This window comes from Meles meles, chromosome 10 (assembly GCF_922984935.1).
Source record: "Meles meles chromosome 10, mMelMel3.1 paternal haplotype, whole genome shotgun sequence".
NCBI lineage: Eukaryota > Metazoa > Chordata > Mammalia > Carnivora > Mustelidae > Meles > Meles meles.
The window spans coordinates 17,516,199-17,537,402 of record NC_060075.1 but is presented as its reverse complement, the minus strand read 5'-3'; the positions used below and the strand labels follow the sequence as shown (position 1 = coordinate 17,537,402).

General features: G+C 36.9%; 1 protein-coding gene across 1 annotated transcript in view; it reads right to left on the bottom strand.

Moving 5' to 3' along the window:
- The window catches only part of MTPN (myotrophin), a 57,728-nt gene extending 37,360 nt beyond the window's left edge, over window positions 1–20,368 (bottom strand). Inside the window, exon 1 of the mRNA XM_046021153.1 lies at window positions 20,011–20,368. Within this exon, the coding sequence (XP_045877109.1) occupies window positions 20,011–20,082 (72 nt within the window). The 5' untranslated portion in view covers window positions 20,083–20,368. The remainder of the gene's footprint in view (window positions 1–20,010) is intronic.
- Window positions 20,369–21,204: the final 836 nt, after the last annotated feature.

Here is a 21,204-nt window from a genome sequence, read left to right as displayed (position 1 = left end):
CAACATTCATGTGTAAAGGCAAAGGCAGTCTTGGGCACCAGCAAATCAGAAAATATACCACTGATGCTCCCATGAGGGGAGGAGGAGGTGAGCAGTATCTTAGGACTTCTAGTGCAGTAAATTCTCCAACATTTAGTCTCAGCATCCCAAAGTTATTTCTGTTTATAATGGTTCTATCTATGGGTATTTGTTAAGGCAGACAGCCTTTTAAATATTTATTAATTAGGGGCGCCTGGGTGGCTCAGTTGTTAAGCGTCTGCCTTTGGCTCAGGTCATGATCCCAGGGTCTTGGGACTGGGCCCCACATCAGGCTTCCTACTAGGCAGGAAGCCTGCTTCTCGCTCTCTCACTCCCCCTGCTTCTGTTCCCTCTCTCGCTGTGTCTCACTGTCAAATAAATACATAAAATCTAAAAAAAAAAAAAAAAAAAAATTTCATTTAGAAATAACAAAAAGAAACACACTGCATGTTAACATAAATGGGTTTTTAAAAAATGAAAAATAACTATATTCCTCTTCCCCTCTCCCCCAAAATGTGAAGGGCGACACTGCATTACCCTTGTTTTTTTTTTTGCAATTCTTTTTAATGTTTGCTTTAATAGGGGACAGCTGACTTCTCATATCTGCTGTCACATTCAATTTGTTCTGACATACTGTTTTGGGCAAAATGTATGAAGAAAATTTGGCCCCCCACAGATATGTAGTTGAACAAGTAAAAAATTTAACTTAAAAAAAAAAAAAGATTTTATTTGAGAGAGAGCACGAAAACGAGCAGGGAGAGTGACAGAGAGGGAGAAGCAGGCTCCCAGCTGAGCAAGTAAGATGTAGGGTCTGAATCCCAGGATCCTGAGATCATGACCTGAGCTGAAGGAACTGAAGGCAAAAGTTAACCATCTGAGCCACCCAGGCGCCCCATATTTAACATGTTTTTAACAGCCTTTTTAATTAATTATGGATTTTCTTTGACTCTACACTAAAACTCAACAAGTGGTAGCTTGTTAAAGATCACTTACAATGTGGAATCTGTCACTGTAGCAATGAACTTCACACTGTTACATTAAAACTAATCAGTCTATTTACACTTTGGATGGATCTTTTATAAATATGCATGATTTTGTAATGAGTTGGTCCTTTAGAAAGTACCGGTTTATTGAGATTCACAGATCTTCCAAATGCTGACACACTTCTTTCTTCAATATCAAAACAATCACATTCATTGATAACACTTCCAATCTCATCAGTAAAGCCGTCAAGTACTGGGAAGCTGTCAAGCTCAAAATGGCAGATGCAAATGTTCCAAATTTTGACTTTTTTCTTCGGCTCACTAACTTCATTTTCAAGAGAATACCTGCCAAATATCCAAGACTGAGTAACCGAATTTATAATCTGCAGGGTTTTGCTCCATCAAACAGGCAGCTAGTTCAGGTTGCAGCTCCAACTGCAAAAGGCTTTACGAACACTTCCCATTTCTTCACACAGAATATGAAAGAAGTGTACACCATAGCCAAGAGCTAATGAAAAGTGCACTGTTTAGCATTTCATCAAGGGCGTTCTGAAGGGAAACTGGCATCTATTTAATTGTGCATGTGTTGGGTAAAGTTCACAATGACTAGCAGCCATATAGTTTGGTGCTGCTGCCTTGATTTTAACAATGGCTTTACTCAACTCTGCTTCTGCACCATCAGCAGAAGCGTCACCATAGCGAAGAGAGCAAAGAAAGTCTCAATATTCTTATGAAAATAATTCTGACCTCACGGATGTCTTGAAGAGGATCCCTAGGCGCCCCCCCCCCCCGAGATCTATGAGAACTACAGTACTTTGAGAACTGCTGCTTTAGTGAAATAGAAGAAATGAATTCCAAATCAGAACACAAGATTAGGGAGTTTGGGCATCAAAGAATTAATGATGAAAAGCCAATTAAGTCCTTACTTAAGCAAATATGGTTAAAAACTAGATAATACAGATGTCAAAAAGAAGTCTTGAGAGAGAAGACAGAATTTAACACACACATACAATCACACATTTATATAAAACAGAAAGTAGGTGAGGAAATAAAAATCGACTAGATTCTATTCAATTTGAGCCTTATTAAGTGGCACAATCACAACTAAATACTGTACATGGGAGACTTTAAAATAAATGATGGCATATCCTCCATGAAATACTATGCAGAACCATTTAAGATGAAAATAACATAGTTCTTGAATGCTTTCCATGTGGCCAGGCACTGTTACAAGTATATTCCAGGTATTAATTCACTTAATTATCACAAAAGCTTTAGGAAATTAGTACCACTATTCCCTTACAAGGAAACTGAGGAACAATGAAGGTAATCTGTGCAGCTGACATGTGGAGATGACCATTTCTGTTGAATGAATTAAGGAATGATCCCACTTACTTCAAAACCCAGAAAAATATGTTTATCTATAATCATAAAAAATTTCAAAGAATACATACAATAAATTTATTAGTTGTCATCTTTAGAGACAAGGACCATGAGAATACTCTCATTTTCTGAACTGTAATGTTATATTTTTTAAAACTGAAAAATCCACTACAAATTTAAAAATCCATTACTTTTCTACTCAATTAAAGCAACACAGATTTTTGTTTTGAAAAACAAAAACAAAAAAGGCTACTGCTTAGCAAAATTTAGACTCAAACACTTTTTTTTTTCTGATGAAATTTAAGTTCTGGTAGAACAACAACAACAAAAAAGTATCTTTCAAGTCATGGAAGAAAAGGAAGCCAAGATGGGGCACCTGGGTGGCTCAGTGGGTTAAAAAGCCTCTGCCCTCGGCTCAGGTCATGATCCCAGTGTCCTGGGATCGAGCCCCACATTGGGCTCTCTGCTCAGTGGAGAGCCTGCTTCCCTTCCTCTATCTCTCTGCCTGCCTCTCTGCCTACTTGTGATCTCTGTCTGTCAAATAAAAAAAAAAAAAAAAAAAATCTTAAAAAAAAAAAGGAAGCCAAGAAAATAAATTCCTATGGCTTAAAAAAAAAAAAAAAAAAAAAAAAAAGGCAACATGAAAATAAGTTTAAACAGGGGCGCCTGGGTGGCTCAGAGGGTTAAGCCTCTGCCTCTGGCTCAGGTCATGATCTCAGGGTCCTGGGATCGAGCCCCGCATCGGGCTCTCTGCTCAGCGGGGAGCCTGTTTACCCCTCTCTCTCTGCCTGTCTCTCTGCCTACTTGTGATCTCTCTCTCTGTGTCAAATAAATAAATAAATAAAATCTTTAAAAAAAAAAAAAGAAAATAAGTTTAAACAAAATAAATTCAAAGTCTAAAAAGAAAACTTAAACTGACCAGTTATGTTAACAAATGTGAATAGGTTTAACTATCAAATTTAAACATGAAGAATGAATCTGGGTTTTGTTAAGTAACATTGGTAAAAGGAAAGCAAACAAAAATCCAATGAGAGACACACCTTAAAACAAAATACTATGAGAAAATGTGAAAAATATAAACAAATGGGCAAAAATCTATCAGGCACATATATCTAAAAAATTAATGAGTAATATTAACACATGACAAAGTTGAATTCAAGGCAAAGAAGAGTATATGTGAAAGAGATGTTGATTTTACATTTAAAAATTATGTATGTTAGTCATGAATCTACCGAAGAATAGCAAGAAACAACTGACAAACTAGCACCGTAGTGAGAGACTAATATATTATCAGAGTTTGGCAGGTAAGACTATAGCAGGCATGATTAACAATCAGTAAGACTGAATTAATACATATGGAATTTTGTGGAAATTCAAACTTTATGGAAACTACACCTTTAACTTACAATGATTAACAAAACTTGAATGTAATAGACCAAAGAAAACCTCAGTACCTCCTGAAGTTGAAAATCTTATAGAACCTATTCTCTAACCCCACTGCAATAAAACTATAAAGTAATACCAGAAAACTTTAACATAAACACAAACCAAGACCCAAAAAACACCAAAGGAAGAAAAAACAAAAATAACACGCAAAACACACGAATTTACACACATAAACATGCACACACACAATGGAACCAATAGTGAGTGTCCTAAATTACTGATGAAGCAAAGAAGAGCTCAATACTGGAAAATTACTGTTTTAAAAATAAAGATAAAAATATTAAATTATTATATTAAAGGTAAGAATATTACCTTTAGGCCCCAAACTGTGGAAAACCACAGCTTTTGTAAGAGTTTTAATATAAAGTTATAGGCTTTTTAAAATCTTAATTTTATTTTAATTCACATTAGACTTTGAAAACATTTATTATTTTGCCTAGATCTCACAACAACAAAAGTTTTAAGTATACTAATTCTGGTAACTTTCCATATTCGCTAAAAGGTAATGACAATTTTTACAAACTTAAAAATCCATTAGAAAAACCTATACAGAAACATCATCCAATCCATCTTGTTTCCAAAGAAAATTAACCTCAAAACATCTGATTTCAAATTCAAAAATCTATTTTTCTAATTTCATAAATATCAGTAATAAGAGTGCATTTAAGAGTTTTCAATGCTTGGAAAAAAACCCCAGTATTTATAATGTATGTACACACACACACACACACACGGAGTCCACTATTTCCTTTAGAATAATTATCCAGAATCTGGTCAAAATATATCCTTATAAAAAATGAGTATTTGGAATGAAAACAAGAATTAACAGCATACAGCACTTTTAGGACTAACTGCAGAAAATCTCCAAGTCTTATTTTAAAGAAGGAGTCAATATTTTGAGTCAAAGTCTAGGAGCCAAAGGAGGTGCTGAATTCATCTTTCATTTTAAGCAAAACCAGCAAACAAATACCTGGCTTTGGTGGTACTGTGTAATAATATGATTGTTCCTTCCTGAATAACAAATTATAAAAAAAAAAAAATAATGAGCAATGTTCTCTATCAAAGGTAATGAAGTCTTATAATGATCTAAATAAATGATTTTTTTTTTTTTAAAGATTTCATTTATTTGAGATCACAAGTAGGCAGAGAGGCAGCAGGTGGGGGGGGGGCGGGGAGGGGAAGCAGGCTCCCTGCTGAGCAGAGAGCCCCACACGGGGCTTAATTCCAGGACCCCGAGATCATGACCTGAGCCCAAGGCTTCAACCCACTGAAACACCCAGGCACCCCTAAATAAATGATTTTTTACATGAGTAACTGAAAGTGGCCGGGCATCTATTTTTTGATCTCCTTATCTTTTGTGTTACACCTTAGAAACTAGTTAAAAGCACTGAAGAACCCTAATGTACTGGGTGACAAGAGTTAAATCCCAAGACAATACTGTAGCTCCCCTTCACCATGATTCAGACCCCTTTTCTGCCAGTTTGCTAATGCCAACATGAAGGGGAACTGGTTCACCTGGTTTCTGTCTGTTAACATTTTATTCCCTGTCTAGATTTAGGATGCTCTCCTTTTCCTGCCATTTAGAGACTCAGGTCTTGCCAGTGACTTTCAGCTCAAGCTGATAATCCTTAATCTGATCTCGATTTCATCTTCTGGAGAGAGAATAACTACAAGCTCTTTCTATATAAACTCTTACCATCACATGCACAGCTCTAGTCTTTTATAAGACCTTCACACTTTTTTTTCATTCCTTAGTCATTTATCTGGTCATTTATCCAACAAATATTTATACGCTCCCACTAAGCGAGATAATACTCTACGTGGTAGAAAAGTACAGAAGTGAACAAAAAGACACAAATTCATCAGGTCAAGTAACAGGTGTAATTTGCATAGCATGAGCTGGACTACGGTCACTGTGGTTCTACAAGTTTCTCTTCTGACAACAGGTTTGTGTTACGTCATTAAAAAAAAAAATTCGAAACTCCATTTCTCTACCCCCTCAGTCTTTCAAAAGAAACAAAACAAAACAAAAAAAAACAACAACAAAAAAACTCCTGTTCATGACATGGAATGAGAGTGGTTTATGGAATCAAACCCCTAGAGACAAATCTTGGCTCTGTCGTTTACCAGCTTGGTTATAACCTGGGCACATTACTTAAATTTCTTCAATTCTCATTTACCTTATCTGTCAAAGCAATCTTTCATGGTGTCTTTTTTAAACCAATTTTTATGAGAATTTAAGAAAATGTAGACAAAGCACTCTGCAAATAACTTACTATTACCTGGTGGCTATTAGAATATCATTATATTTATTTGTAACACAGGACAAGTATAGGTCTTTGGTTTGCTTTACCTATATTCTAGAAATATTGTCATTTTAATCACTTATATGGTCCAGAGAGTAATTTTTCTTCCGGTGGGTGCTAGTACTACCTCACTGTTAAGTGTATCTTCTGGAAGTTTGAGGCAAATAAGTGGCAAAAGGTAGGTACAATAGAGAATTTAAAAAATCAATTCAAGGGGCTTTGTGATATGAAGTGCTCTATCTCTATCATTCACAGTCCAAATAGAGAGTAGGTCCATTCACCTAGTCTAGTTCACTTTGTATTTCTATTTTTCTATATCTTCATCTCACCAGATTTCCCCAGCTTTTTTCAATATTTGCCTTATCTACTCTCCTAAATGGTTTTAATATAGAATAAAAACACATTTATAAATACGTACATACTTTCAATAATTTCAGATTGCCTGTCCTTAATGGCAAAATCTTTTTTTAAACACAGAATATATTATTTGCCCCAGGGTACAGATCTGTGAATCGTCAGGTTTACATACTTCACAGCACTCATCATATCACCTACCCTCTCCAATATCCATAACCCAACAAAATCTTTTTTTTTTTTTTAAAGATTTTACTTATTTATCTGAATGAGTGAGCAAGCACAAGGAGGGTGGGGTGGGAAGGAGAAGGTCAAGTAACAGGTGTTACTTGACCAGATGAATTTCCCGCTAAGCAGGATGAGCCCAATGTGGGGCTTGATCCAAGGACCCTGGGATCATGTCCTGAGCTGAAGACAGATGCTGGGACTAAGCCACCTAGGTGTCCCAATGGCAAAACCTTTCATATGCATTGCAGAAGTGGGGTTTGGGCGTGATATTTACTAGATGCAGTACTTCCTGCAGCTCTCTACAACACATTAGGTTCATTTGAATAATAAACATTCAGACTGGGATAGCATTCTTTACAATATTTCCAAATGAAATGGTCATTTGACTCTTGCACAGAACTCTTTTTAAGGACTATTTTCAGGCGAAAATACACAGGTAATTTGCTTCCTTTGATCTCCAAGATACCTACGATGTTACTGCAATTGAGTTCTAGCCGCCTAAGTACAGACTGTACTGTCACAAGAAACCGGTGTCCTCAAAAGCTACTCAACAAAGAGTAGACTAAATCAGCATATGTGTGACCATTTTGTAGCACAGCAGGTAAGTTAATACTGGACACCTGACTGACAGGAGAATGCAGTAAAACTATTAAATTTAACAAATTCTATATAGTTGAGTCAATGTACCCAGTAATTCAGTTACAGCTAAGTATTAACCTTTCCCCACTCAGAGTTCAAAATTTCCTTAAGACTGTAGTATTAAGTATATTCATAATGACAGAGCCTTTTGAGAACTGGATGAATGCTATGGCCTCTTCTTTCCTACAACTGTCCCTCTGTCCTCTCTCCTGCCCCACGAGGGTACAAGTCCTTGCCTCAGGATACAACTTTGCCAAAAAAAAATTATGTAATACTCCACTAGTGATATTAGTGGATAAAAAGTACCAGAGTTATAAATTACAAAGCAGTGGATTCAAATGTATAATTTACCACTGAGGACCAAAGAAAACAAAAAAGTTGGTAACACAAGCAGACAGCACAGGAGAAAGGTAGACGGTCTGAGAAATATTTAATCACTTGCTCTTAATTCTACATATTTTCTACAGTTTTCAGTAAAGGTCTGCCATACCAAATGCATGAAACTTTCAGTATTATAATGAACTCATTTCAAAGTAAGAACAGAATAATATCCATAATAAGCATTCATTTAATGAGCACCTACTTAGTACATAAATAATGCATCCACAGAAAACATTTTAAATTGTTTTGAAGAACAATTTTTTATTACTAGTTAAAATCCTTACTATACTGATTCTGACCAAAATAATCACCTTCTAAAATCTATCAGGATCAGTCACCCCAAACACATTCCCAACTGCAGGTTATTTTCACTGAAAAAATTACCATAAATGGTAGTACTTTTAACATATTTCAATGGTTAATGGATGCCTGAGAATCTGGCAAAAAATTTTGAAAAAAACTGTTCACAGAAAAAAACCACATATACCTTGTGTAAAGATGAGAACTATAAAATAAAACAATGTTCTGTGTTTTTAAAATAGTTATGCAAATAACAATGCTTTTCTGTCTCCAGGACTCTTAATTTAGTTAGGACTATTCAAGGTTCTGGAAGTATACATTCAAATTATAGTTCATTTTCATTAATTTACTTACTAGTATCACACAAATGAAAATCAAAATGTGAACTGGAAAAAATTTTAAGTGTAAACATAATGCATGACTGTTTTTAAGTATTTTTTACCTAATGGAAATATTAAGCATCTACTTTTTTTACTAACAAAAATGTTTTTAAATGAAAGCCCAGAGAGTTAAGAGCTCAAATCTTATGGTAGAGTCCCTCATCTGTACACTACACAGAACTTTCAATGTAAGGTTCATTTTTTTTTTCTTCAAGATGACTACTTCTGGCACTGAAATTAATTTTATATAGCTGATTTACTTATTAAAAGCTCACTTGATTTTTCTTCTTTGGAAGATTTTAAAGCAATCAGTCACATTTAGAAATTTTCAGATGGAAACAGTGAAGTATTAAAATTCTTACTGGTGGTATAAAATTAAAATTTTAATTTAACAAAATGTATGCATTTATATGAAAAAAGACTACCAAAATTAAAAAAATCCATTCAAAATATTATGGTAGTACCTCAATTTTTAGAAAACTTAGTATGATAAAAAATTAGCTTCATTTTCAAGAAACTAAGTCATGGCTCCACAGCTGGAATTTATTCCTAAAACCTTATGTAGCCTGGGAAATATCTTCGTGTCTGGATCGAATGGTTTACATTCCTAAAGTTTATATCTGCAAAAAAAAAAACCACAATAGGGAGAAAGAGGGAAAAGGGAAGGAAAAGAGGGGGCAAGAGAGAAGACAGACAGAAGGGAAAAAGTAATTCAATTTCTAAAATTTGAAATATGATCTCTGCAGAAATCTACTGAGTGGGGAAGGGGGTGTATATATCTTAAGATTGTTTTTCTGTCGCGATCATATATGAGTGACAACTTGATTATATGTTTTATTCCTGACAGAATTGCTTGTTTCACTATTTTCCAGTACTATCACAGAAAATCTAAAGGTAAGACAATTTAACCTCAAAATTCATGTTATTATTTTGCCTATAAGCATACAAACTAAAAAAAAAAAATCTTCATAAGTTAATCATTTTAGTCAGGATGTGTTATGCTCCTCATTTACATCCACCGATTTTGAATAAAATGTGGGGACCCTCTATTTCCAATTGTGGGTATTCTTTTCAGTTGTGAAAACTTGTATTTCTATTTATCAGTTCAAACTTGTATGTTCTTTTGCTTATGCTATCTTTTGCTGGTTCTATCTCAATGCTTTACATATCATAATAATCTTTAATTATCTCCATCTATGTATTCCATTTGTAGTTCTGAAAATTTCCAGTGCCAATGATGGAAAAGAATACTCTTTTAGAATGAGATCAAATCTTGTCCTTCCACTTATTAGCTGTAGGATTTCAGGCAAGTTACTGAATTTTCATTTCTCTACCTACAAAATGGAGATAAAGCCTACCTGGGCAGACAGTTTAAATTATATGCATTATCTACATGTATATTACCTTATTCTGTAGGACCATACCTGACACAGAGAAAGCCCTCAAAGAGAAGGGATTCTGTTCCCATTATCTTCCATTTTGAGTCTGATGTTCTATAGCACTGATTCTCCTCTATACTGTAATCAAATATGACTTTTTCTTGGCTCTTATAGCAGTCTATTATTTTTATATGGTTGTATATTCCTTAACGTATTTGTATGTTTGTTTTCTAAGTTTTATTCATGTCATGTTTTAAGTAAGAAAATAATTTATTCAGAACCCATATAACTATCTTATTTATTGTTTGTCGTGTATACCCTTTTAACTGAGCCTACTAAAGAAAATGGATCCTCAGAAACAATCACTATTCCTAGGCTTACTGAATACGGTGGCTGGTATTATAGGCATCCAAATGATATGCTGAATGAATTATGAATGAACCAATGAAAACTGCAGTAACTAGCCTTCTCTTGAGATTCCAGAGTTTGGAAATCAAGCAAGATCCAAGCTCAGTAAATGTGCAGGCATGAAGGAGGCTTCAAAACAAGAAATAAACCCAAAATCTGTCACAAGAAGCACCTGCGTAGAAGATACCACAACGGGCATAGCATGACTTCTGTTTTTGGAAACTGCATATTTCACTGCTGCTGCTATATTCTTTACAGTGCCAGAGTCTTTGTATCAGCTCCAGAAAAAAAACATCCAACAAGGATTATGAATTTGGGGCCTATTTTCTAAGTGTAGGCAGGAAAAAGAAATTTATCTGTATTTTTTGGCTTTTGTTGTGGTAGGTCTTGCATTTCACCAAGATTCATACCATGTAAGAGTGAACTCCTCAAACACAGGAAGGGCCTTCAAATTCTGGGAAGCCTCACCCCCCCCCCAAAGATAAAAGGCCCACTACAAACACTTTATCTTAAATCAAGATGTGAAATATTCAGGGGGAGGTGATCTCTGAGTTCTCAAGTTTGAGACAAACTATTCAAACATCTTAATGGTAACAAATGAGCCACTCCCACATGGCACTTTTTTTTAAACCAGTCATTAACACAAAACTCTTTTCGAATATTCAAAACTTAAAGACAAGAGCAGGACTTCCACAGAACAAGATTTGAATTTCTTAAACCACTATTTTTCTAATTCAAGTCCAGGGACTTGTCAGTCAAATCAGGAGCCTATAGCTCTCCAGTTAAAGAAACTGCACTATAGCAGCACACCTTAAAAAAGTTCTATGTTATACCACACTGGCATAAATGAGGAGTTAAGTGCACAAACAGGGAGTGCTATACAGAACAAGAACTTAAAAAATAAGCAGAAATTTACTATGCAGATAGGGTGGGGCAAAAAAGAACATTCCAACAGAGGTAGTAACTAGTATAAAGTACAAAATACTTTATTATAAAATACCATAGTTTGGTAGGTGGGGGGGAAGCACCTGTTCTGGTTCCAGAAAACTGCCATAAAGTCCTAATCCCAATTAGCAGTATGATCTGGGTCAAGCTGTTTAATGACTTATTTTTTCTCATCTACAAAATAAGGGAGGTGGACTACATGGTATTTATGTAGTTCTGCTTCTAAAAAAATTATGGTTATTATTATGAGTAACAGTGGCTAACATTTCTTGGCTAACAATCACCGCATGCCAGGGAAAATGGTTCACAGTTGACATATACCAAGTAGGTATTATTAATAGCCTCATTTTTCCCCAGTTGAGGAAACCCAGGTTCTGAGCAGGGAACTAATTTGCTCAACACAATCCAGTTAGTTAAGGGAGCCAGAGCCAAGAGGGTCTAATTCCAAAGCCATTAACATTATGGCTAACCCAACAATGAAATTTCAAATTCCCTAAGGAGACTGTTATTGCTTCGATTATACTATGGGTAAAGTGTTTATTATCTACAATCCCCTTTCTTTGATATCTAAATTTTTTAGAAGGTCAAGAATTTAGATCTAAGTATCAAAATGTTCATTATCTTGTACGGTCAAATAGAAATCTTTCCAAAATAAATCCTATACATCTCTGACTTCTTAAATAAGAGAAAAGTAGACTAAACTTAAACTTTTCTTGAAGCTCAAGGTTACATCCATACATGTTAATTATTGTATGGGCCTCTAGAACTTTAAGGTCACATGACTCGTTGCTCCTTCATTTTCTAGGATAAGCTTATGCTTGCTTCCTCTTTCACTGCTTTCAATAATCACAGCTCCTCTCCACTCTTGGTAGTGTTCTGTGGACCACCGCCCCCCCCCCCCCCCCCGCCAAAAATCAAGCTTCCAAGCTATCAAAACTATTAATATAGTAAAGATACGGCTGCAAAAAAATTAATTCTTATCTTACTTCTCATTACAAGGTGGCCTTACTATGGTACCTAGAGTAACTCTTAAAATTATCAATTCAGCTATGATCGGATTACCTCAACACAACTTCACTACTTCAAATACTTGATACAGAATATTCCCACACTGTACTATATCCTCTGATCTGTAATCCTTCAGATTACATGTCAACATGCAAGAGAAAAATGTATAATGCTTATGGAGATATAAGGGTTAAACTTGAGGTAGTTCGAAAAATGCTCATATTTTCACTGAGACAACAGAAAAAAGGAAAAAAAAATCTTAAAGGAACCCTCATGCAAAAATTCTAAAGAGAATATAAGAGAAAAATGGCTCCATTCCATGCTAAAATATATTATGAAGCTACAGTAATTAAAACAATTTAGTATAGATAGAACCAGAGCAAGAAATTCAAGCACAGAATTTTGCCAGTGATGAAGATAACAGTTTAGATTAGTAAGGAAAGAAGAATTACACAGTAAATGGTATGGAAACAAACTGTTAAAAAACCAAACACTTCAAAGTAAATAGCAGAAGGATCAAATGCCTAAAATACCAAAAAAAGAAAGAAAAAAGAAGTTTTAGAAGACCAAATTTATCTATAATCTTACAGAGAAGAAAGAGGTGTCTGTAAGTAGGAGAAAATATTCAAGTCACAAAAGGGGAAAGAGTGATATATTTACCACATAAAAAGTAAGAACTGTTACAGAACAACAACAAAACAGATGAAGTCAAGAGATAAAATAGAAAAAAAAAAATTACAAAGTATGGGACAAAACGAACTTCCTTAATTTATAAAGGGCTCATGCAAATCAATAAAAAACAGACCAACTACCTAATAGAAAAATGAACAAAAGATATGAACAAAAAATTTTGGGGAAAGAACACAAATGCTAATAAAGTTTTGATGTTTGATTTCCTCATTAAAAAATGGAATTTGAAGCAACTTATTCAAATGGCAAAAACTAAAAGTGTGATGATACCCAGTGCTGCTGATGTTGTCAGGGAATAATCAGTCTAATGTGCTTACTGATGTGTGCCCAACTTTATAAAACTTTATCAGGAGAGTAATACAGATACAACCTCAAAAGCTGCCAAGGTATGTATACAAAGGTAATCATGATAGCACTGTTTAATTACAAAAATAAGCTGGAAAAAATATTTATCATAGAACACTAGTCAAATAAATTACGGTATATCCATAAAATAAACTACTATGCCCCAGTGAACGAAAGGGGGGGGGAATGAATAAATGTCACTGTGGAACTTAAGAAAAATTATCAAGGAAATTAAAAACGCAAGTGTAGAAGTATGTACAGAACTGTTTTTAAGTGGGGAAACAGACGAGTAACTGAATTTCCAGTGTTTTTCTGAAATTATGTGAAATTGTCGGTTCACTTTGTTCACAGAGACCAGAGAAGGAAGTCATAGCTGCTGCATTTTTTAATCTGTTCCTGAATTAATTTCACTTTTTAAAGTTAAAAGGAATTATCTAGGTAGTAGAATAATGGGGCAATTTTTGTCCTTTTTATGCTTTTCTGTCTTAGAAATACCTAATACAACCTATATTTAAGAAACTACTTGGGCAGGGAAAATGGGCAATGGGACACTTAGCTTCAATTTATTTTATTTAGTGCAGTGTTATCTTTTACATATTTTTATAATCAAATCAGCTTTAATATATTATACTTTTAACTGCCTGCACTAGTGTAAGGATAATGTCTACAATTTACAAACCAAACACTATATATCAGAGTGAACACTAGCCTTCCAACATAAAAAGATCTTCTTTTACATTAAAAAAAAGGCTAACAGACAGAAAAGTGTATCTACACTAAATTTTCTCTGTCTTCTGAGGGCACCTATATTTATTTATACAAGCCGATATATCTGCTTTTCTGACTGAGTCACTAGCCCTGATGCAGAAAGGGCAGAATACAGTGACAAATCTTTATTAAGAAAGAAGTCGCTAATTTAAAAAACGAATGGGAAAACTGGAAACTGCCTAAAATAAATAAATGCAAGACAGATTAAATTAAGACTGCTTTTAAGTTGCCTATTTTATTAGGAAAGTGAAAAGCAATCCCAATAAGTCTTGCAATTTCGAATGATTAAAGCTGATACTTTTCTCAGGTTCAAGAGATCCTATCCTTTCAAAGGGTGCACAATTGTGGCTTTTCAAACCTATCAGAGTGTCAAAGGCAGATGTAATTAGAATGGAGGCTGGAGAGGGAAAGGAAACCATAGAGAAAGGGAAGTAAGAGACCTGATGTATAGTATTTCACAGCAAGTGAAACAGAAGCACATGTAAACAAGAGAGTACACACATCAGACCTACTGGAGGTTATAAGGGACCATTAATACAACTCAAAAACGTTCACCCCTAGGATAGCTGGATCCTCAAAATCTACCACAAAGTTCACCACTAAGTAGTCTCAATGGATAATTACCATCCTGCTGTGATAATTTTTAAGACTTGCATAAAACAGTATCCCCTGAATTACATAGCATTCTTGAGAAATGAGGTCAATGGTATGCTGAAGTATACAGCAAGGAGCTATGAAGTCAAGAGTTCAAATCTCAGCTTCACTACTCGAGATTTATGACCTTAGGGAAGCTATTTAATCTTTGCTTCAGTCTCTTAATCTCTAAAATGGGGGTTTGACAACATTAACTATGCTCATGGGTTGATTTGATAAGTAAATGAAATTATATTTATACATGGCATGACAGTACTCAAATAAAATTTTAAAAACATACTTTTTGGGAAAAAAAAGTGCTATTTGTTAATTGAAACCATTCTGGATAGAGAGCTCAATACTTTAGTCTACTTTGTTTCTTAATGCAGACACAATTTAACCTTTTCTGCACTGCACAGGGTCATCACTAGGAATATAAATTATAAGACTGTATGACTACAGGGGCACCTGGCTGGCTCAGTCAGTAGAGCGTGCAACTCTTTGAATCAGGGTTGTGGTTCAAGCCTCACACGGGGTGTAGATATTTTAAAAATAAAACAAAACTTAAAAAAAAAAGACTGTGTGACTATAAATACAGAAGTTTCCACAAGCTATCAAATAATCAGTCTCTTTAGAGAGTACCTTGAGCAAAGAGAGCCTCTGAGGAGATTTAAAAGTTTATAAGAGATGCTGTCTTTATGCTATTTCTATTATAGCCATTTTTTTCTATGTCTTTATTTATAATCAGAGATAACTTGTTGTACCTCCTTCTTGCAAGCCCCTTTCTTTTTCTTAAGGTGCTGATGCTAAGCCACTCTGAGCTAAGAAACCAGATAACCATTTCAAGGCAGACTGATACAGTGAAAAAAAATACGGGCAGTAGATTCAGACAGCTCTATGTTTAAATCCTTATGCTGACTTTACGACCTTGTTAAGTTGCTTAACTTCTTTAAGTTTCAATTTCCTCATCCTTAAAATGGGAATACTATTAGCTATATGGAAATGCTGGGGTAAAAAGCAAATGAAAACTTAGGTAAAGATCGTGCAGAGTGTCTTCTAGTACCTGGCAATATAAATCACTCTGTTAATGGTAATCTTTATTATACAGCTAATGAAGTATATTGAAACTGTAGCTAAGTCAAGAATAAAAAGAATTTCTTGGAACATATGCTTTTAATGTGTGAAATTCCTTGGCACTGTACTAGAGATACAAAGATGAAAAAGAATGTAATATCCAAACTCCAGAGGCTCAGAGCCTAATTAAAGACAGACATGTAAACAAAGTCACAGCAATTTGAGAAGTCAAACAGTAAAAGAAGCAGTACACCATCTGAAGTCAAGTTTGTTTTTTTTTTCTGGAAGAAGTGAAATTTAAGCTCAGAGGATAAACAAGGGATCACCAGGTTGGGGGTTAGGGACTGAGGTGCGCAGACTTGGTCCAGGAGGATAAAAAGAGCACGTGTAAAGATATACAAGAAACAGCCTGGCACAGCCTGAAGCAGAGCGTTTGTAGAGAGAAGAGTTTAGAAAGGTAGGCATGGGCCAGGTCATAATGGCCTAGTCCTCCAAACCAAGGAGTAACTGGCCCTTTTTAAAATTAATTAATGGGGAAAAAATAATAATGGGGAATCACAAAGTATTTTAAAGACAATGGAAGAGGTTGGCTGAAAAAGATAACATGGTCAGAATTCACAATACAGAGGATCTCCCCAACTAAGATGTGCACACTGACCAGGAAAGAGAGGACTACCAAAGCCAAGGAAAATACAGTTCAGGCGGGAAAGATGCAGCAATTAATCACAAGTAGTAGTGATAAGAATGAGAGTAAAGAGAGAGATGAAGTGGGTAGTCTTGACAACACTGAGTAGTTGGGGAAAATCCCCCAATTTCTCAGGCGGGAAAGATGCAGCAATTAATCACAAGTAGTAGTGATAAGAATGAGAGTAAAGAGAGAGATGAAGTGGGTAGTCTTGACAACACTGAGTAGTTGGGGAAAATCCCCCAATTTCTCATTTGGGCAAATTGCTGGGTCAGGAGGTCATTAGTCAAAATGGAGACAACAAAAATGAAAAAGTTCCCGAGAAGACAGTGTGGGCTCAATCTGGATTTTATGTGAACAAAGGCGTCCATTTGGCAGATGGGAGCTCAGGTGAAAGCAGAATTAACTGCGACAGAAGAAATGGACATAGAGGTAGAAATGGCAGATGAGGCAAAGGTAATGTCACCCAGAAGTATACAGATCGAGGATGGGGCTACGAGTCTCTACTACTGCTGCTCAAGAAGATCTCACTCTCTGGCTTTCGCTTGTTTTCCAACTGGACAAACTGAATGTTATGTAAGTGAGATATTACTTATAGTTTTCATACTTCTTTAAAAGTATGAAAATTGCCCCCTACAAGTCTGCTGAATGTAAATGCTTAAGTCTACTGAGTACCGTGTCCAGCTTCACTATCGGGCCAGGCCTAGCAGAGTGCTTGGGACCTGAAAGATGCCTAATAAAAATGAATTAGCTAAGCAAGTGCGGTCTTCAGGTCAATCAAGAAGCCAAAGTGTCTTAGATACTGTTTTAATGTTCCAGATGAACATTTAATACAGATTAACCTAAAATTTTCTTTATATGCTGCTTTTTACATTTAGTAACATAGATTTTTCAATGATCTGGGGACTCTGAACTTACTTTTCAGAGTTAAGAACTCACTCTAAACCAGTAATTTATGCCTATCCTTATTTCAGATTTCTGTATAGAAGTCAATAGCAGGTAGAAAAGTAAGATTATTGGTATTTTTAAAAAAAGATTTTATTTATTTGAGAGAGAGAGAGAGAGAAAGAAAGCACAAGCCGGGGGGAGTGGGAGAGGGAGAAGCAGGCTCTGGGAGCATGATGTGGGGCTCGATCTCAGGACCCTGAAATCATGACCTGAGCCAAAGGCAGACATTTAACCAACCAAGCCACCCAGGGGCCCCAGATTATGGATTTATTTAAAATACTAGTCTTAAAAAGGGAAAATACTAAAATACTTCACCTATGGGTCCATTCTTATGTATTAACAATGTGAGAGATCTTCATAGGAGTACTGAGGAGAATATTTTTAAAGACTCACCGCTTACAACGAAAATTAGATGAGTCCAAACTTCCTTTATGTACTTTGTTTACATACTTCTACTCATATAAATGCACATTACATAAACTCAGTATCATAATGAGTGTTCATAAATTGGTAGATGAAAAGGATGAGGCAATGAATAAGCAGGGAAGATGGCTGCTGAGCAGAAGAAACTATGTTACAAGCACCTGAGTATGAACAGCACTGTAAGGGAACTCAGTAAACACTAGAGTGGTGGGTTTTGGCGGTTTTGGGTTTTGGGGGTATTTTTCACTAACAAAAGATATTTTAAGAGACTCAAGTTACTCAATAAAACTAAGGAAAAAGCTCATTGTTCATAGGACTACATTACAGTCAAACTTTTCAGATAAGCCAGTTCTTACTACTTCCTTTTGCTTTTCTTTGAATGCCCAGCCTCCCGCTCATGCATCTCTCTTTTGATGAGAATAGGCAGTAGGGTAGTAACAGGGAAAGAACAAAATCAAACTGAACATAATGACCTGATTTTGATACTCTTAAAAAAAAAAATTGGGTAATGTCCTACTAGAATCTTGATATCATATACTTTCATAATTACAGTTTATATTGGGAGACTGCATGGAGCAGTTAAAAGAGCCTAAGTTTTGGAGTCAGCAGTTCTGGCTTCATTATTGTTATCTCTGTAATTTTGGATTTTTAAGTACTCTGCATCTCAGTACTCCTATCTGTAAAATGGGATTAGGAAAAGGACTTTCACAAGACTCACAAGGATGATATAAAATAATGGATCAGGAAGGCACCACATAAATGGTATTGTTTTGTAGCTGTAAGCTCCATTAATATTTACCAACTTTTCATATTTCAGGTATATCAAATAACCTAGCTTCTGCCATAACAGAAAAACAAAAGCCCACTCGATTCCAGAGTACCACAGTGTCCCATCACTGGGAAGTGTACCATGGATTAAAGTTATCCCAGCAATGTTTTCCTTTCAATCTTCCATTGAAACATCCAATAAGTCAGGTTTCAGACTGCCACTAGCTGAGAAGACAGCAAATGGTGTCCTACGAATCCACTGCAAATTAACAACACATATCCTGCACGCAAAAATCTAAACTGTAATGGTTTAAATGAGTAAAAACTAGCAGTGGTTTGCCTTGCACAATCCTGCAAGTTTTAAGAAACACTGCTTCTGCTTAGTTGCTTCCTAACACAGATCTCTGAAGCAAAAACAACATACCAGTGGTCATATCCTTTGAAGAACTAAAATCCAGATCCAGTTCTCACACTTTTAGGAGGTGAGCAAGATGTCCTCCTTGGTTATGTCATAAAATTGTATTTTTCAGAAGACGCCCTCCATGGTTACCTCATAAGGTCATACTTTTGTTTTGGGAGATTTGTTTTTACATTACCATCATATTATAATCGCAGGTCAGTTCTCTAACGATTACAAAAGGCACAGTTTCAGGGCCCAGAGGCAGGTCAGTTTGGGATTCTAAGCTTGCCGTTCCACCACCAAGCAGATTCAACTTTCTATTTTGAGTTTAGGTTTGAGATGAGCTTTCTTCATCACGATTTTACCCTTAAACTCACCGTGACTACACTGCATACTATTTATTACACATTTGAGTATTTCAGATGGGATCGAGGATAAACATGGAGTAACTAAAGTCAGCGTGCTTGTCTGAAAACGATTCTGATTATCTTAAACACTGCCAGGTGCTGACTGACAACCTCACCACTTGAAGCAAATACCTATTTATTGTAGTGTGGGAGAGGAAAAAGGCCACACCCAAAGTTAAGACTTCACAGTGAAGTGATAGGGAGTTTCAAAATTTCAACCATTGCTATTTTCGGCACTCTTTTCCAGGGTCAATGAATACTTTAAATTCTCAACAGGTTCAAAGTTCAAGAAAACGTTCCTCTGATTCCAATCACTCAGGTTACTTCATTCAGCAACCGGCAGGTCCAAGATGGAGAATTACCTCCATTCAAAGAAAGATTTAAGTAACTCCGCCACAGAAGAGGGCCAAACTCAAATGACCAGTGCTCGGAAGTGACTCTCAAAGAGGGTTACCACTCCTCCCCTCCCCCAGGGAGCAGGCGGACAAGAAGAGTCTGATTGTATCACACCGACCAGTTACCTGACAGAATGCGACCGTGGTATCCGGACCCTTCCTTCAGTTGAGACGCTCCCAGACTCCCCTCCCTCCTCGGTGCCACCCCCATCCAGGCTGTCTCTCCTACCCCAACCCCCACCCCCGCCAGCCCAGCTCCCGTCCTCATCGGCATCCCACCTCCGTGCTCTCGCGCACTCCACTCGTCGCCGCTTACCTTGGCTACATAGTCTTTCACCTCATCCAAGTCTCCGTTTTTCAGGGCCCACATGAACTCCTTGTCGCACATCACTGCAGCGGGGCGGGCCGCCTGGCCGGGCAGAAGACGAGGAGGCGGTGGTAGCAGCAAGCGGATACCGCGGAGCGAGAGGGAGACAGGGCCGCGCGGAGCTGGAGAGGGGAAGAGAAGGCGGGGAAGGCTGCCAGGCGGGCGAGGCAGTTGGCCGCGGCGACCGTTGGGGCGGGAGAAAGAAAGTTCTTTTGCGGCCACCGGGCCCAGCAGAGCAGGTTCCGCCTGGCCGAAGAGAAGCAGGAGCGTTTGCACTTCCGGTTCACTCCCGGCTAGGATCCTCCCCCAACTTCCTCTTCCTCTTCCCTTGGGCGGAACGTCCCGCTCGGGACCCCGCCCGAGCGCTCCACGTGCGCAGGCGCAGTGGCGAGGCAGGCTGATGGACTGGGTCCGGGGGGAGTGGGCGGGACTGAGATGCCAGTGTAGCGAGTCCGTGCGCCGCAGGGGCCCACGACGGGGCCCAAGTTAGGCTATTTCAGGTAGAACCAGGATGGTTTTTGCAGACCACACACGTGGGGAAAACCTTTTTTTAAAACACAGCCTTGGAAGGCACCTTGCTCACATTCTAAGTGTCCAGTAGGAATGTTCGATTTGAATTCCTTTCTCTTTTCGTTCCCTCCTTTACTCCTTTTTTTTTTTTTTTAAACCCTTCTCTCTCTTACCCTCTTTCTTTCCTTTTCTGTTACTTCTCTTTCTTCTTCCACTATCAGGCATCCCTGGGCTCCTCCTGCATGCTAAACTCTGTTAGCCACTGAGGGTATAGTAAGAAAGATGGATAAAACAAAGCCTACCATCAAAGACCTCTTCAATACTTAAGATAACCGCGTGAATTCAGTAAAATAACCACGTATGATGTTGTTTGGAGAGAGAAAACGTCAGTGTGTGGTGGGGGAAAATTTTTACTCATCTCCCAGACTAGCAAATTACGTCTAGGACTAGGAATTCAGCTTGATGCCGTAGGGTAAAGCAAACCCAACTGTACAATTAGCGTTTTTATTTATTTTTTTTTATTTTCAGTTCGTTCCTTTGTTTTTAATGGGTTGAAGCTTCAGGGCCATTCTCGTGAAGCCAGTTCTACTCTTCTTAGAGTTTGTGTGTGTTTTACCTTGGGGCACAGCCTCT